Source organism: Charadrius vociferus, unplaced genomic scaffold (genome assembly GCF_000708025.1).
Source record: "Charadrius vociferus isolate BGI_N301 unplaced genomic scaffold, ASM70802v2 scaffold43, whole genome shotgun sequence".
NCBI classification, from domain to species: Eukaryota; Metazoa; Chordata; class Aves; order Charadriiformes; family Charadriidae; genus Charadrius; species Charadrius vociferus.
Window position 1 is genome coordinate 3,041,253 of NW_009648043.1, and position 18,329 is coordinate 3,059,581.

Genomic DNA, 18,329 nt, shown 5'->3' on the forward strand with positions numbered 1-18,329 from the left:
CAGCAGGAATCTGTAAAAACGCATCCAATTGACCTTGTGGTTACTTTACCAATTTGCTTTATTGAAGGACGGATATTATAGGAACATGGGGAACTCGTACTTGCTGTGCGTGTTTTATATTTTCATGTCTGAGCAACTTCCCTCCGAAGGAATGCATCATGGTTCAGCACACTTCACAAATCCACAATGACAACTGTAATTTGCTCTCAAGTCATTGAGCTTTAGGAATATGCTTTAACACTAATTGGGTGTCAATTGCTTTTCTTCCCTGAGAGAAATCTGTTTGTAAACCCTTCACTCTTCAAGATGTACATCGCTGCAGCATATGACTGCTCTCACGCGCAAACCTTTGATTTTGTTTTAATTTAATACATCACTCGGGTTACAAGATTTTATGTAGGGAAGTGACTCAAAGTCACATTAAAGCATTTTGTAAGCAAATAGAAGCCTTAATTCAATATAACAGAGTAGACTAAAACTTGCTCACTTAGGTCTGTACAACCCTCTGTGCACACTCTTTGCTGGATTTAATTGCTTGCTGATTTAAGCTAAACTGAAATAAGTCACACTGATGTAAATAAAAAGTTTGAGGGGGTCAGTTACAAAAAATCACTCTTGGAGTTTAAATTAACACAAGTCTAGATGTGCACTGCACAGAAAAGCTCATTTGTGCTTTTTTGTAACAATTTTGTTGCTAAAAAATGACAATCAAAATTGTATATAAAATACAGTCAATAAATTGCTTTAAAAAAATGTATCAAATACTTTAAGTGTAACCTTATCACATGGACAAAACCCCACACCTTTTATTGACTTCAAATTAAATCTTAATTGCTATACATTGTTAGGCATGTTGGACCACTGCATCAACTGCAGTAAAAGTCCACGGCAATGATTAGCTGTGTAACATGCCTGGGATAGCCTTCAGAAGAAAGTATCCCACAAGAACCACTACAGAATCAGTATGGAAAAAGCCGTTACCTCTGAACCTCAGAAAAACAATTTAAAATTGTAGCCTTTTCCCTAAATACTACCTCCACTGAAAGTCTAGCCTCTAAGGACAGACTTGGGAAGGAAAGGAACAAGAAAAGATTTCTGAAGGATCACACACCACTGTTGTCTGTAACCTCAGCATAAAAAATGAAAGGAAGCTTGCTAAGAACTTCTGCTAGACAGCCGTATTCCTTTCTTCCTGCAAAAATGTGAAATAATTGCCCTGTTAAAGCTCTGCTGGGTTATCTGATGGGTAACTTTGGCAGGGCGTCAGCCAGCTCTGTTGCTAACAACCAGTAAATACTGAGCGAGCCATGAACTTGAAGCAGAAACATCCAGTACCATTTTCTGCAGGGGATCTTTTAGTGGTGGCCTGTGTTTGCCTCCCTAGGAATAGGGATATATAGGTAACCAAATAGCAAAGTTATCTCTGCATAACACAGCAGCAAGGGGGAAGGGAAACAAGGATCTGTTCCATTTTCCCCAGAAATTGATTTTTCTTAACAAGAATCTGACTCTGCTGGAAGTTAAAGGCCAGCTACGGCAGACAGAAGAACATGCCACCCACACCTCATCCTATCCACGGCACAGCCACACCATGGGCTCAGCACATCTCAGCTTCACTTCAGTCTGAATGGAAAACCAAGGCCAAGAACCACTCTGGGAGCAAAGGCAGGTAGCAACCCAGGAGGAGGCAGAATAGTTTTGGTTTAACCCTTATTTTTTCTTTAATTGCTAGTCTTGAGGCAGTTCCTCAAAGGCCTATTTTAAAACAGCTTAATTCAAAGTATTCATATTTAACATATTTAAAGTAATTTTGCAAATACCAAGAGCTCTCCAGAGACCAAATAATGTGGACGCCTCATAAAGATTATCTAATAAGGAGACGCTGAACCGTGCTCTGTGTGCAGAGGAATTCTGCAGCCTGACTGCTAAGACAAAGCATCATATAGTAACAGTTTGTTACTGTAAACTTGTCAGGAAAATGATTTGATTAATTTTAACTTGCTATTTTCTGTTTCACATTTCCCTCCTTTCCTGTCCTCTTAAGGACTTGCCAGAAAAAATAAGTCGTTAAAATAAATTACCAAGAATTGTAACAATTTTAAATAACCATTTTATTGCAAAACCAATGCGCTACGAGCAAGTTTTAGTGCTCTTCTAAAATATTCATGGATGGCTCAAAGAGCAAAGCTACATCAGCCCACCTGGCGGTCTTCTTAAGAGTGCCAATAAAGAAAAAAACATTGGTTCATCCAAATACTCAACCGGAAAGCATTTTTCAAAAATGCAATTAGGTAGCTGGGATCAGCAGGAGAATGGTATTTCGCTGAATGCCAAGGTAGTTTGAAAAAGTACCGCCAGTGGTGGTCCAAGCCTTCAACAAGAATCGTGTTAGCTAAGGCGAAGGTAGCCCCTTCCTGCGACTGACACGGCACTCACCAGTGGGGCAGAGAGGTTCAGACCCTTGGAAGCTGCCAGGTCTAGTCTTATCTTACACAGTCCTATCTTATGCAGCCTGGCAAAGCTGCACCTAACCCACAGCTCTATGTTGCTTACCACAGCCCTGCATGAGAACCCTTATCCTTGCAGAGGAAAATGAGTAGCAAAGGGTAAATCTATCAATGCAAACCTTGTTTGAGGGATAATAAAGATGCTGCTTTTACCAAGAGGCAACCCCCTTAAATTTGGACTCAACCCTCAGCAATACTGAATGTTCAACCATTACAAACAGCACGGATAAACCTAGGACCTCAAGTGCTGCGAGACCAGCGATGCCATCCTTTCAAAATCCCTGCACGGATATCTTCTCTCCTTGTTTCTGCCCTTTTCTCATTTCATTCTCCAAATCAGAAGTACGCCTGCCGTCATAATAAATACCCTGCCATTCCACGGCAGGGAGGTTGGAACTCGATGATCAAGGTCCTTTCCAACCTAAACCATTCTATGATTCTATGATTTTCAGCCCTCTGCACCTCGGGATCTTTGTTCACTCAGTCAGAAGGTGCCCGGGGGAAGTCACACTTTCTATAACGTCGCAGCGCAGTGCACCACTATCACATCACACCACAGCGCTTGGTGCAATTATGATGTTAAGCAGAACATTTGATTATGTGTCCTACATGGAATTCGTAGCAGCCTTGTAATAATTCTTCTGGAAAACGTCAGCCCTTGTGAGGACTTGGCAATACTTCATTTCTCATGGACACAGTAAAATTTAAACAACCCTGCAAACATTAATTTAACCCTTGTTTTATAAATCCTTGAAGTGTAGAAAATCATAATTCATATATATTTCATCCCTTTTCTTATTTTGCTTGAAATGGAGGAATGTTCTTTCAGGTTTCAGTGCTCTATACTTCTCCTTTTGTTACCAGGCAAATATTGTTCATGTCTTCCAGGTAGTTTGATGTTTGAGCATAACTCTTTTCTGCAGTAACAGCTTACCTCGTTACGTGGGGTTTTTGACAATCTAGTTTAAAACAGCCTGTTCCAATGTTTGTCAGTTGTTCAGTGGCCTGTTGCCTGCTGAGTCTGGTAAGCCATCTCTCAGCACAGGGACTTCCCACCGCCGGGACTCCCCACCACCTTACGCTTTCATGCTCATGTCATGTAGGAAGTGGATTTGCAGTTTGGTTAAACATACGCACATTCACAGTTATGCTATTCAGAATAGAATAGAATAGAATAGTTCAGTTGGAAGGCACCTACAACGACCATCTAGTCCAAATTGTCAACAGGTGTAGCTTCCTCCCAACTGCATGGTTTATCCTGAAAAAGATAATTGGATCTCAACAGGATTTCTTGCTTGTAGATCCGAGCAGATTGTGGCTTGTCAGTTATGGGAAATATGAGCATTTTATGTATCTTAAGTACAAACCTTCCTTAAATCCTACTTAGGTGTAGAGGTCTCAAAGTCCACCTGCAACCCAACTTGCCCATGTTGTACCAGACTGCTGGGTTAGTACTCCTGAACTGATAGGCAGTTTTTCCAGTGCTTTGATAACCATACATCAGCTTTTCTGGAAGGACAATAATGCTACAAGAACTAATGCTCTTCTGTTTTATGATTGTGGTTGGTGCCCATTCCATTGACATGGTTTACCTGAAAGCAGTGGTTATCCAGTGAGACAATGGAAATTTCTAAGTCCTTGTACATCGCTTAGGGTATTTAACGTTCAAAGAGTGCTGGTTTGTTTGGTAGCAAATTCACTTATTCTCTTTGTAATAGCAAAGAATGCCCCTATGTGACATTCGCATTCCTGTGTGCCACTGCCTTATCTTTGCATCAGGGACTAACCTGAGCTTCTATGTTTTTTGGCTTTGCCTCACAGTAATGTCAGAGTCTTGCAACAGTGTGTCCTCTGAGGTGCTCTGTGTTTCGTTAGCACATAGGTATTGGGAAAAAAAAAGAAAAATACTGGCAAAACAGCTTGTACGGGCCCAAGTATGTATATGACCGCACACTCAGGCCATTTTCCAGTGTCCTGTTTTCTTTGCCGCTGCCAGAAGTCTTTCCTTTGCTTGCTCTGTTTGTATCCTTTGCCTCATTCTGTTCACAGAAATGCTGATATATTTTTCATTGTAGTTTCATGCTTTCTGCGTGCTAGAGGGAAAATTATCTCCATGTCTGTTCCACTTATAATCACATTTAGATGCGAACTTACTTATTAGCAGTGTACATGACTGCTGCTCTTACACAGCTACTGCAGACCCTCTGAGCATTTGCATTTCAGCTCTGACATTTTTCATCCTGTTTATTAATCTAGAATGAACTTTTAATCTTTAACATTTTATGAATTGCAGTTGGTCTTTTTGCACAGTTAGGAAGGTGATCTCTTATTTCTTCAGGTTTCTGATTACAATTTTAGTAAAAGATACCTTTTACAGGCTGAAAATGCTTTCAGAGAGCTCCCGGCATTTTAGATGTCTGTAGTCTGCTGGTGCCAAATCAAAGCACAGCTTTTACCTGGCTAACAGTGGGATTACTGCTGTTCTTATTTTCTTTTTTTTTTTTTTTTTAATCCAGCTTCTTTGCAATTTTCCCATTAAAGATGTGCAAGTGCAAAAGACAGCCATTGCTCCAGCCTCTTTTTTCACTCACCAGACTTGCATTTGGGATCTGCTCTGCCAGGCTGATTCACGTTCTTTTTCACTCGGTTTGTTTGCTTTGCAGCTTTTCTGATTTACACTGTCATGTCCAGCCAACTCACTTCTGGTCCCTTGCACAGTATTCAAGAACAAGAGGAGTGCACTCCTGTGGAGCATTACCTAGGTTCTGCATCTCTTCTTTTTCCATTTCTCTACTTTTCCACTTGTCTGTCACCAAGCACATCCTCACCTTTTTATGTTTCTGGCCATGACTCTGTAAATAGGGATACTATCTATTATAATATTAATCTGTAGTAGGCAGTTTCTAGCCCAAGAACTATACCACCGAGATAAAAGTGGTTACCCTTTATCCTTCACTAGTGCAGAAAATCAAAGAGAGAAACAAGCAGCCACCAAGGAGGCTACTGGTGGATCACAAGAGGGGCCAGAAATTCAGGAACAGTTGGAAGGCAACAGAGGAGGGGAACCCAATGGAGATGCAAAGAAACCTTGGCATGAAATGTATGCTTCAGAAAACACAACTGTGCCAGACCACAAGCAGAGAGACAACTGGGGAGGGAAAAGAGGATGGTAGCAGAGTATATCCCCATGATGCCGTGAGAGATGCCAGCTGCAGCACAAGGGGAAGCCAGCAACAGATGGATGTGTTCAAATGGACATGATGGGCAGCAAATGGCAAAGCCACCTAAGCTCCCTTCTGCCAGCTCCTGTAGGCAGTGACCTCCAGTTGGGGGTTTGCCTTTGATGCAAGTGCACATCTTCACAAGTAGAAATGGGCTCTTGTGCTTCCACACAAGCAGAGTACAGGGATGCTGTGTCAAGGACCTGATGACAGTGCACAGACACATGGATAAGATTTTCACAAATGTGCAGAGCACATTATTGCTCTGTGTTTATTTCATCCATCCTTTCCTCCACAAGTTACCTTCCCCTTTCCTCACCCTGGACCCAGGTGCAGTAAGTTCTCGCTCTTGAAGCAGGTCTGAAAAACAACTAATTTTCAGCAAAATTATCTGCTCCGCACTGAAAGCCAAGTTATTCTGCCAACCCTTGCATATAATGCACACAAAAATGAAAGGCATTAAAGGTATAGCCCATGAAGTGCTGTAGGCACCGGCCACCTTCTTGGAGGTCAAAATGTCATTTCATGGACTATAAAGGTAACCGCAGGACCTAAATTAAGCTTCTGAAGGGGGCATGCAAGTCATTAGGAACTGCTCTTTCCCCCTCCACTTCCCTCCTTTCTTAGACTCAAGGAAGCCTGCTTCTTGTTTCTTCAGACAAGCCACCCACTCACAGGATATTCAACCAGAGAATTTCCATTGCGCACTCTTGGCAGCCTGGTGTTCACCGCAGTGGCTGACCTGACCCACCAGCTCGCCTTGTCACAGCATCCGCAACACAAGCCAGGCTTCAGTTCCTGGGTTATTTCTGCAACAGCAGAGAAGTGAGCTGAGTCCTGCCTTCCTGTGGCTGCTTCGTCCAAACCTCACACTGCCTGAGCTGATCAAACGCTTCCAGCCACTCCAGGTGCCCAGGCAGAGCATTTGCCTGGCAATGCATGTTATGTGCTGTCTGCTGTCAATGGTATGCAAAGGGTTGATATTTTAAACAACCAATTTTTTTGGACTGCAGGCAGCATCTTTTTATTGTGAGGCAGACACCACATGATTTTCTGAAAAGACCACAGAGCTTTGCTGACAGGTTTGATGGAGAAATGGAAGGGCGCATGATTGGAAAGTGCATTATCATACAGCCAGTGTTCACCGGCAGCTTTTAAGCAGAACCACGAACACCGGACGCTGGGACATGTACTTCAGTGCATAGCTCAGATGATAGAGAACAAAGTCTAATAATACCCACATGAGGAAGGGCCAACTTTGCTAAAACTCTCAGCTACCCACAAGTTCTCCTGGCCCCTAGACAGGCGGATGCACAAACAAGATGAGCTCCCGGGCTCAAAAATAAAATAGCCACCATCTTCTCTCTGGAAGCAATTCCAGACTGCTTCAGATGTGTAGTTTATCAGCATCAATCATAATGGAACAAACATGTAACACCCACCCCCCCCAACCCCCAGCTACATGTAAAATGCACGTGTTGAGGTAAAGACTCAGGGAGAAAAATCAAGAAGTGAGCTAAAACCCTCCACAAAAGCCTTGTGGCACTAATGGCACTGCAGTGGTGAGAGCTCCCAGTGCAATTGCTTCAAACATCAAGAAGGAAACCAGAGGATGGATGAAGTGAATAGGAAACCGTCAAGTTTGGAGTAGCTTAAGGTGGAAGATCACACCCTGTTAAATGTAACTGTGCTGTTAGGTTCACATTCAAACTTCCAGTATGGTGAATAGTCATCTTCATGTTTGTTTTCAGATCAGACACTAATTTATCCCCGTCTTCCTCTTTTTGGTTATTCACCTCATCTTGTATAGGTAAAAAAACTTCCCAATTTACTAAAGTCATTATTTCCAAGCAAGTCCCTAAACTACCTTCAGCGGCTCAGAAACGCATTACCATTTTGAAAGGTCCTACCTCTAATTTCACCATCTTGCATTTATTTAAGCTTTCTGAAACCATATAGTCTTTTTAAGCTGCCCAGCCTAAAAGTCACAGGATTGCTCTTGCAAACAGATGCTGGAGATCCCAGAACTGGCTGCAAGCTCTTGTTCTGGTGGCTCGAGTCTGCAGACGAGGTATTCTGAGAAAGGAACCAAGCTTCGATGCGATCAGCAAATCTGGGCCACATACCTAGGAAAAGCTTAACTCCTTCCTTTGATACTGCTTCTCCCTGCCATAGTAACAAGCAAATCAGATAAAGTTAAAAACAAACGAAAAAGCGGGCCTGGCCTTTAGCTGTGCCACTGCTCCACCTGCTTAGAGACCAGCCAAGCTGTCAGTGCTCCAGATGTACCACATAGCTGGATATTAAAATTTAGCATCACTTCATTTCTATTTCACTAAACAGGAGACTATTTATTGCGTGATCCTGCTTATAATGAAACAACAGAAATGTCAGTGGAGGATGAGTGGGTTACCAGAATTTAATTTTGCTGGACCAGCACTCAGGTTGGGTAGAGAAATTGTGATAGGTAGGGAGAAAGAGAGCTTTCTTCCCCTGTTATGCACTAAATTTTGATGAGGTGTTTACTGCACAGCACAGACTCTTGTGGACCAGGGCATTTTAGTTCAGAAATAATTTTAAACTGAAACCGTGGCTTCCCTTTTAACTGGGTTTTTGACCCATTTAATGGAGGTCTCACGCTTTCCTCAGCTCAGAAATGCACTGTGCTGGCATGAGTCTAAGCTCCAAGTCGTGCTGACTATTGATCCTCATCAATCCAGCTTTAAAAATGCATTTCATCATTCAGGCCAGGTATCAACAACAGCCAAATGTTGTAGTACTTATCATAGAATTTTAGAATGGTTTGGGCTGGAAGAGACCTTGAAAGATCATCGAGTCCACCTCCCCTGCTGTAGGCAGGGGCGTCTTTCACTAGACCAGGTTGCTCAAAGCCCTGTCCAACCTGACCTTGAACACTTCTAATGAACAACAACACTTCTTCTGAGCAACCTGTTCCAGTGTCTCAGCACTCTCATCATAAAAAAATGTCTTATTTCTATCCATTCTACTTGAAAACTGACTACATGGTTTTGGTGGTAGACACTAGTCACATATATGACGCTGCAACTGTGGGGAGTATGAACACAACTCTACTGTACATAGACACATCAGATTGAGCAGTTGCATTGTGTCCTTGTGCACTGCTTGTGCACTTCTGCTCTGTGCCGCCACACACCACGCTTAAGAGTGGTCACTGCTAAAGCTGAAGCTATTGTGCTTCTGGTGATCAGAGCACACAGCAAAACCAGTGATAATTACCAGCAGGAGGGTAGCCAGACAATGTGCCAAAGAAAGGGAAAAATACATAACAGAAAATTTATTTTAGGAAGGCTCTTGGAAAGAAGAGTATTTTCTTTCCTTTGTATATACTGAATAGAAGAGGTTTTAAACAAAGCACAGATTTCACGTCTGCTGAAAGAAGTCACCAAAGAACTGCCTGAAAACAGCAGTGAAATAAGACTGTAGCTTTTAAGACAACATCAGCTGATGAGATTGTCTGCTCTGATTGCCTGTTTGCACGCCAAAAGCACTTGTGTCACACTTGTAGAGGTGTGCGTGAATGCAACGCCCCTGTACTGACTTTAATCCTACTGCAGTCCACAGTTGGCTTTATCTTCTCGTGGAACAGAGAGAAATGAAACTAGAAACCAATTTCACCAGTTTTAAGGCATGAACTGTATGACTTGCCATTGCTTTGCATTTTGTAAATAGAGTCCCCATTAAAAGATTTTTGCAGTAAATAAAAATGCTCTTTATCAAGAGTTAGCTCAGATATCTGATGGCTCAGTAACCTCAGTGCAGGCAGATACTGGCACAGAGGAAGTCCTGGATTTGCAGGAAACATCCACCTGCATGACACCTGTGCACAGTGTCTTCTCGTAGTGCCTCACTGATGGGCAATCTTTCCCTTAAGTAGCCAAAAGCAGTGGCTGCTTATCTCTCCTCCCAGATGTGCTGAGCAGGGAATCACACCAGCTCAAGTTCACAGACAGGCTTTGAAGCCTACACGGGGCACCAGATTACATTTCAATGCACTCAACTTCTTCATGTGGTTTTCATGCAAACCAAATCTTTAGGCACAGGAGAAGCGCAGCAGAACTGGTGTAAAACATACCCAATGAAATGGGTTCATGTCAAAATCTCATGTCATGTAGGGTTTACTGTCACAGCCTCTGTCCTAGTGACCACAAACACATAAACATGGGAAATTATGTTCTTCTCTGGTTAAAATGAATGAGATTGATGAAGAAAGACTTAATTATAACCTACATTTCCACAAAGGAACAAAGGGCATTGTCAAGAAAAAAGTGCAGTTTTGCAGAGATACCACCAGGGAGGGGAGTTATTTGCTTGGAAATCATGGAAAACTGACTTCTGAGCTGTTTTGTGAAAACAAGACTATCATCTGCTCAGTTGAACGTCATTCTTGACTTATTCTACCTCTTACTGCTGACTCCTTTCCTTCTCACAAGATATCAAGAATTAATGAAACAGAAATTTAAATAAGGGAGAAGATAAAAGCCTAACTACTCTTTGTTTTACAGATTTACAGTTTATAGACCTAATTTTAGGTATCAATATGAGGACAGAGATTATTTAAACCTCTCAGATATCACAGGCTCTTACAGATTTTGAAGACCTCAGATACAGATAAAGCTACTTGCTGCTAAAACCACAGGCTAAAACAGCTATAATCTAGGGCCACATTTGGGGTAAAGTAATTAAGACACGAAAAGAATTCTCCTTCATAGTGACACTGGAAACAAAGCACATATGTAATATGAACACACATCACGCTGTCTGTGGCTCTGCATGCCATATTTTTGAATGAAATAAATTATTAAGAAATTAATGTACCTTCATTACTTATTCTTCAGCTGCTCTGCATCCTTTCTTGTAATTAAGAACACTGGCTAGACTAAACACAGTGATTAAAATAGTGCAGTAACTGTGTGTCTAAAGAATACCTGATTTTTTGCAGTGCTGTTTTTTTTTTATGCAATAGTGACATTTAAGAGATATTGTGCCACTACTGAAAAAGTCAATTAGTTTCTTTTCTACCACAGATTTTTAACTTGAATTGCAAACAACATCATCCTATTTTGAGACTCTGGATCTATTATCAGAATAGATTTTTGGTACACCTTTTGTATAAAGAAATGCTCCAGTTAAATGTTTTCTAACATACTTGAATGACAGTGCTATTGATGAAACAAAGTTTGCAAGACAAACACAAGTGAGACTGTGCTTAACAGGTAAACTTCTAACTTAAGCCATGCACAAGGTATAAAACAACTCACTGAAAAAAATGCACTTACCTGGTATGTAAACTGCACTTCACTTGGTGATTTACCTAATTTTCCATTGATGTTAACTTCTATTTGACCTTGTGTTGGTTCATTCATTGGTCCAACTTGACATACAATCCTAGCAAGAAAGAATGTAAGTTTATCTGTTAGAAGTAACAGCTGCAATACCAATGCAATGTATATGAGCTACCACACACACTGCCAACAAAAGCACTAACTTTGCTTTACCCTACACAAGGTACTTGAGCTCTGCATCAGATTCCCAGCAAAACAAACCAAGAATATTTTAATCTTACAACTAAAGGAAGGTAACACTGAAATGTGAGCGCTGTACACCACATCTACTTTAGCAGTCTGTTAGTAGAGGTGCCTTCTACAGAGGGCTCAAATTCAACCCAGAAGTCAGAGATGAACCTCTCCAACCCTACACAAGGTTTTCACTGGACTTGGTGATGTTAAACAAAGATCCAACCGCCCCCCACCCCGGCGATAAAAGAAGCAGACTATCAGCTTTCTTATTACTGCGTATTTTAGCTCTAAGACTGTTGTGCATCCTGCTACCTTTCAGCTTTAAACTACTGTATTTTCACACATATGATCAAAATCCCTTTAGAATTACTGTTCTCTGAAAATAAATCCTCAGATAACCCACGCAAAATGAGAGGTCAAGGAATACTGGTCGAGCAAACACTGCCCTAACTAACACTGCTGCTGACTGAGAGCTTGAATGTTTAGATTATTATTTCAAACGTGTGATCCACAGAATACAAGCATGAAAATGCTATAAGGATTCAACACACTTGAAAAGTGGGACAAATGCCTAATGGAGAGCTGATAATACAGTTAGATAAGGACATATACAATGTTTGCAGCCTGCACAGATGGATGGTTTCACATAGGACACACCCCGAGGATCACGGCTCGTTTCCTTCGCTCCAGGATTATTGCTATTCTTCCTTAAGCAGTGCATGACTGCTCAGAAAAACCCAATTCAAACAGAAAAAAAACCCCAAAACCCAACCACCCCAAATTACTGGGTGTAAATGTACTTAAATCGGGACTTAAAATAAAAGGATTGTCAAGTCCCACTGCAGATCACTCCAGACTTTTCTGCCTGGGTACTGGCAAATGGACAAAATTCTCTAAATTCTTGCATGTCCTGGCATGTGTACGGCTGCCTGAGTCTGTTCCTCATCATCTCTCTACTGTATTCTTGGAAGTTGTATCTTCTTGTCAGGCAGAAACAGGAAACAGTGCCTTTGGAGGAATTTCTACCATATGTCAAGCTAGGGAAAGCGGTCAGGGGCTGGGGCCGAGGGGTGTGTGTGTGAGGAATGCTGTAACGTGGTTAGCAGGGATTTTAATTGAGAAAAGTTCCCTCCCCTCCCCGGTGTTGGCATTGCCTCCCTTCCCCCCATGTTACAAATGGAAAACTACAAAGAATGAGAACATGACTTCTCGAAGGCCAACAATTAAATCACTGCAGAGCCAGAAAGCAGCCTTAAGTGCCTTAAATCTCGCCACTCTTCTGCCCATGGGAGCAACTGTCTCCTAAAAATGACTAGCTTTTCACGGCAGAAGAATAGGGGAGCAAGACTAGGTACTTACTATTATTTTTTTTATTATTAAATTAAATAAAAGAAGGTAATAATAAAACAAAACAATGGAGGAAGAAAAAGACAGAAAATTATAGATACCTATTTGGAGATTTTGAATAACTTCTTTTTCAAGGCTTCCCTAATTGAGAACATCCTTCAAAACCCCTTAATTTGTTGATAAATGACATTATGCAAGTTGCAGTTCTTCTCACCCATTACCACACTGGCAGAGCTTAGGAAACCAGTAATGTTGCTATGATACAAGGAACCAGTCATCTCAGTTCTGGCTCCTTTCCATGTATTTAAAAATATCAAAAAGCTTTAGAAAAAGCCAAGAAGGCTGGGGAAATTCTTGTAAGCCTATACTGCAATTCAGTGCAGCTTTTGCAAACACTGAAGATACGAAATGGGAAAAGATGACTGCAAAAGAGTTGGGAATTTTGTGGATGGTGATGCACATGTAAACGCACGAGTGATGGCAATGGATTTGGGGAGCAGTAAGACATATAAAGCTATATATACATTCTTAAGTCCTAGGGGCCTGGGAAGCTTCTAAATGCCTGATCCACAAACTGACTAAAGCTAAACATTTTTCAAAAGCTAAAAAACTCGCTTAGGTACCTTCAAAATCCCTTTCAAAACACGCCACAGAAACAGCAAAAAGTTACTCAATTACACCCTAAATTAACTGAAGGGAAAGAAACCCAAGGTTTCAACTGCAGCTTTAAATATCAAAAATGAATGAAAAAAAAAAATCACACTGCTTAAAATATGTCATTACTCTTAATATTACTACTGAATTTTCATGCTATGTTTTTCATCAGCTAATATCAAAAGGGTATTTCCCTCTTGAAATTAGATGCTTGATACAATCTGTAGTAAACAACTAGCTGCCTAGAAGAATTTAGGCACTTTGTTTTAATTTTTGGCACTGCTTAAGAGTGTGACAAGTAATCCACAAAACATCTACCAACCTGCTGAGGCAATGCAACATCCATGGACTTGTTGGCTCTGCAAAGAAACCTCGTCATCTAAAGCTAAACCAAAACTCTGGGCTCCCTCCCTGCCCCTAGGAAAGAAACTTTGTGGCTGGACTAAAACAAAAAGATGTAAGCTTCCTCTTGTTTTGCCTACTTTCCCATAAATCTTGTATGCTTGGCTGCACTGTGGTTCAGATTTAGCAAATATTTTAATGACTAGGCGCACACCTACGATGCCTTTAATTTAAAACCAAACAAACAGTCTTGAGATATCTACAGTAATCGTTTATGGAAGCTTTTCAAACAAATAAGGAAAAAAAAAAAACAATCAATCAGAAGCAGGACAGTACTACGCTATTGTAAATTTGTTGCTGTATTAGAATCTATAACACTTTTAAATAGACTCAGACATGTTACTATGAAATACTGCAGGTATATCGCACTAGTTCTTTCTTCTATTGATAATCTTTTATAACCACAGGAAGATCATCTTCTAAAAATGCACAGAATTTCCTTTTTTTTTTTTTTAAATCTTGTGAAAAGTATCAAGCAATTACCTTGTGGAAACAGAGTAGAATTCTTCTTTGAAAACACATTCCTTGTCTGCTACCGTTATATTTTTTACATCTTCTGCTTTTATTCCCAAATTAGATCCCATTATGGTCAAAAGAATTCCACCACTTAGTGGTCCAGTTTTTGGCTCAATCTGTGTTTGCATGAGGGAAAGAAAAAAAAAAGCAAAATTAAATACTGCAGTGACCATGTTGCTCTTCCATATTATTTAAAGCTACTTTGACTTACCCATACTTGAAATTCAAAAGATGTTTCTTGTAGGATCCCCACAAAAACACGTTATGAAACTTTTTAATGTTAATTAATCATTTGCTAGCTCAGAACCAGTATTCATCAGCTGTGGACTTCATGTCTCCTGTGGCAGACTGTTATGTACAAAACTCTTGCCTGGTGTTTACTCTGTTTTAAGTTCGCTTCCTCCACTAAAGCACTGTGATTTTGAAAAGCAAATGGATCAGGCTCTTCTCACAATCATTCCACAGAGCTTTTCCAGCATTTTTTTGCCATGATTTTCTCCCTTTAGGTTCACATCAGAACAGTGCACCTTCCTAACACACAGTGCTGCCCCACATAGTGTCTTCAAAAGTTCCTCTAGTCCCCTGATCTTCCTCACTGCATCAAATGGGAGGGTGCTGCAGTACAGGGGCAGATGCTAATTAAATAATTTGCAATTAAAATGAAGACTGAGAAAATCCTGCAGTTGTAGTGGGCTTTTCAGGTTGAAATATGGCCCAAGCAGGCACGTGAATTCTGAATATTTGTTGGGAGACTAACCTGCTTTCCTATTTGGAGCACCTCCAGCAAGACCTTTTCAGCTCCTCAGCTTTGGAGGGCTTGAAGTTTACCATCAAGAAGAGGGAGGCTGCACAATCCCAAACACAGTAATTGGAAGCCAAACAAATACTGCTTCTGAAAGTCTGGACTTTAATGTCTGCTCCATCAAAATCAGAGTTTCTTACATCTAAGCAAGCCTAAGCACAGAGACATGGCTGCTGCTGCCTGCTGCCCAGCCCAGCTCCAGCATCACTTGCTCTGCTTTCTCACTGGTTCAACTTCCCAAAACTTCTGCCCACTGACCATCCCTTTGCACTCAACCCATACATAAACTAGCTGAAAAATCACTCAACGGTTTGTGTAGACGTTTCCAAATATTTTGTCCAAATCTGAAGCTAACAAAAGCTTTGAAAAACCTAATATTTTAGTATTTAGTATTTAATCCACAATCAGGTACAAACAGTATCCCAGGTGAAAACACTTTTGTTTTTATTAATTTTCCTTTCCCTTCCCACTCAAATCATCTTTACCTGGGCACAGCTATCACACAAGTATTCTTCTCCACACTTTCTGTCGAGATTTCAGGGTATTTGCCTTCCCTGGAGGACTTCAACTGTTTACTTGCCCTTTCTTCTTAGATACACCATCATGGCTGACCTCATCCAGCATGCTGCTGGTCTGCCTGTACCCACACTGCCCCTTGAACTGCACAGCCTCAGGAGATTCAGCGTCTCTACCAGTTTTGGGCCACAGGTTTCAGAATTGAAGAGTTCTATCTTATTTGGGTGAAACTTCCCTGTCATGACTCTTAACCTCTGTCGCACAGTTACTGCATTTTGTGACAACTTGGGGTATGTTCTTATTAAACGGTGTGTCTGAGTTTCCAAGTGTTGATACCACTGTTGCAGCAACTTAGATTTGCCCAGTAGAAGTAAATATCACTCTTTTCTTGACAGTTTTGCCCAGAAAAACAGCATTTGGCTTGTTGCTGAAAAGGACAAGGATTTATCACTTCTTGCTTTGGCTACTGGTCCACCAAGATGGACAACACTCTTCCCTCGCCCTGGGTGAACACTCCAACCACAGGGTAAGTCAGAGGTGCACATTCGGCCTCTCTGACTTCTTACATTCAACTTCTACAGCCTTGGGTTTGATTCTGGTGGGGACTGGAAAATATCACCAACACCTGGAAAACACATTGTGACGCAGAAACAACCTGCTCCTTTATTAAATACTCTTTCAAAGTCTAGTTTGAAGCCTGTTAATGAGCCTGCTAACTGCTTGCAGTTCCAGGAGCACTGAACCTCTTTATAGACTTATTTCAGGTAGAAAGGACTTCAGGAGAGAAAAAGAAATCCATGCTAATTCCCAAGAATCAAGTGCCATGTTTAAGCTTACAGTAGTACTAGCCTGGCTTCTAGCACAGTGAGGACAAGGCTTGAAAAACAAGGAGTCTCAAAGACTCCATTCAGTCTCTTATTTTGTGTCTTTACAAATCTCTCACACACATCGCTACTGGCATTATTTCCTTGCAGCTACTTCAGAAGCTTACTTAACACCCTAGGAAAAAAAAACGCCTTTCAGTACGAGCTTGCTTGGATGCTTTCTCCTGAAAAATGATACACTGGTAGGGGGAGAAAAAAGCAATCTTACACGAGTGATTTCTGGATGAGGACACGTGTTGGTGGGAGGAGCGCGACAGAGTTTTTCATAAACGCACTTGCTGGGTTTACCATCTTCTTCACACCAGACACAATTATAGTCACGATGGGCCGCGAGGCATAAGCTGCAGTCGCTTCGTCCGTAAGAGCAGTTGTACAGAGTCACTGAAATATAAACGGCAAATGCACTTAGACATTTTCCTCTGTTTTAAGGATATTCAGTATGTTATAGGAAGGAAAACTAATCCTATGTACAAAGCCCACCTGTTGCTCAGTTGAGTCGTGTGAAGAATATGCACACCCTGTACTTAACCCTCGAATAACGCTGTGAGAAAACTGTATTATTCCCTGTATGGAAAAAACCTGAAATCTATCCCTGTGCGGAGTATGAATAACCTATCAAGTGGAACCCAAACACACTTTTACCACTCAGGCATTGTCAAAATGTTTAAGTACGAAGTTCTTTCTTTGACTATCTTCAATGAACCTGCCTACACAAGTGTTCAAAGACTAGTTCAAACAAACAGGTCCTCCTGGGGTACCAGGAGTCAAGATGTGAAAGGGTATAAACCCTGCATGGGTGTTGGTAGGGACAGATATCAGCTGGCATGGGACCGCTGCCAGTTGCGTATTTAAAGGAAGAGAGCTGCCTTTGTTGGCTGTTTCCAGGGCATCTGGGCCTTTCCAAAATCATCACTAAAGCCTGAACCAAATAGAAAGTTAACATTTAATTAAGTGTTATCCTTTGTTCAAGTTAATGCCTCTTCATTTCTCCATTCTTCTCTATTTTCTTGCTTTTGTTTTCCCTTTTGTCTTGAATTGCCATCCTGATGTATGCCTTATTCCTTCTGGAGTGGAGTTTAATTCTAGTTTTTTGGAGCCAAGAAATCAGGTCTGACAGTCATGCCTTTCTTACTGATGAACCACGCACCAACTGTCCCAGACACTAAGCTTGTTTTGGCCCCCACCAATCTCTAGCATGATGCATAGTCACCGAACAAAATTAGTTTTCCCAAATTGATGCAAAGCTTTGAGACTTAGCTGGGTGGTTCAGCACCATAAGGAAAGCCTGGGCTTGCAAGAAAACATTTGGAGATCCACTTGAGAGCTAGCCCAGAAGAAAACAGACTGAAAAGACGCCACACGTTTCTCTAGGGGAAGCGTGCAAGTTGCACAGATTACTCAGCATGTGAGTGCTGTGCTTCCCTGGGAAGGTGAGCCAATTATCGTAAAGACGGGAACATCTTGTTCCCTCCTTTTCTGCTCCTTCCCTTCATCCCTGCTTCTCTCTATTTTTGGCTGCTCTTTTTTTCTGGCCGCGTAGCCTCACCCTCTGCCACCGAGGCTCTGGCACTTGTTGAGTCTTCTTGTAAATCAGCTTAACTTACCAGAACAGCAGAAAACTATTCAGGTTTCCTCCTGTGCTCTTTCAAGAGTTAAATGTGCTCACAGATGGGAGTGGGGAGTACAAGACAGAGACTCAACATGTCTCCTTTCCAGTAGCTGTTTTATGTGCTCGTTAAGTCTCAAGAAATGGTACCCTTCATGACATTGGGTTTTTTTCAAAGGAGTTTCATCCTTAAAGATGCAGGAAGCAAACGGAAGTAAACAGAGGTGATCAAATGTGGGAAAGAAAGACTAGGATAAATCCCTTTGAGACTGCATATGGTAAAGGCTATCAAAAATGTCTATTTAAAGAAAATTTT

General features: G+C 41.3%; 1 protein-coding gene across 1 annotated transcript in view; it reads right to left on the reverse strand.

Moving 5' to 3' along the window:
* The window catches only part of PLXNB2 (plexin B2), a 79,264-nt gene that overhangs the window by 34,279 nt on the left and 26,656 nt on the right, over positions 1 to 18,329 (reverse strand). Inside the window, exons 12-14 of the mRNA XM_009883654.1 lie at positions 16,616 to 16,788; positions 14,173 to 14,321; positions 11,047 to 11,155 (exon numbers count right to left, since the gene is read on the reverse strand). Of these exons, the coding sequence (XP_009881956.1) occupies positions 11,047 to 11,155; positions 14,173 to 14,321; positions 16,616 to 16,788 (431 nt within the window). The remainder of the gene's footprint in view (positions 1 to 11,046; positions 11,156 to 14,172; positions 14,322 to 16,615; positions 16,789 to 18,329) is intronic.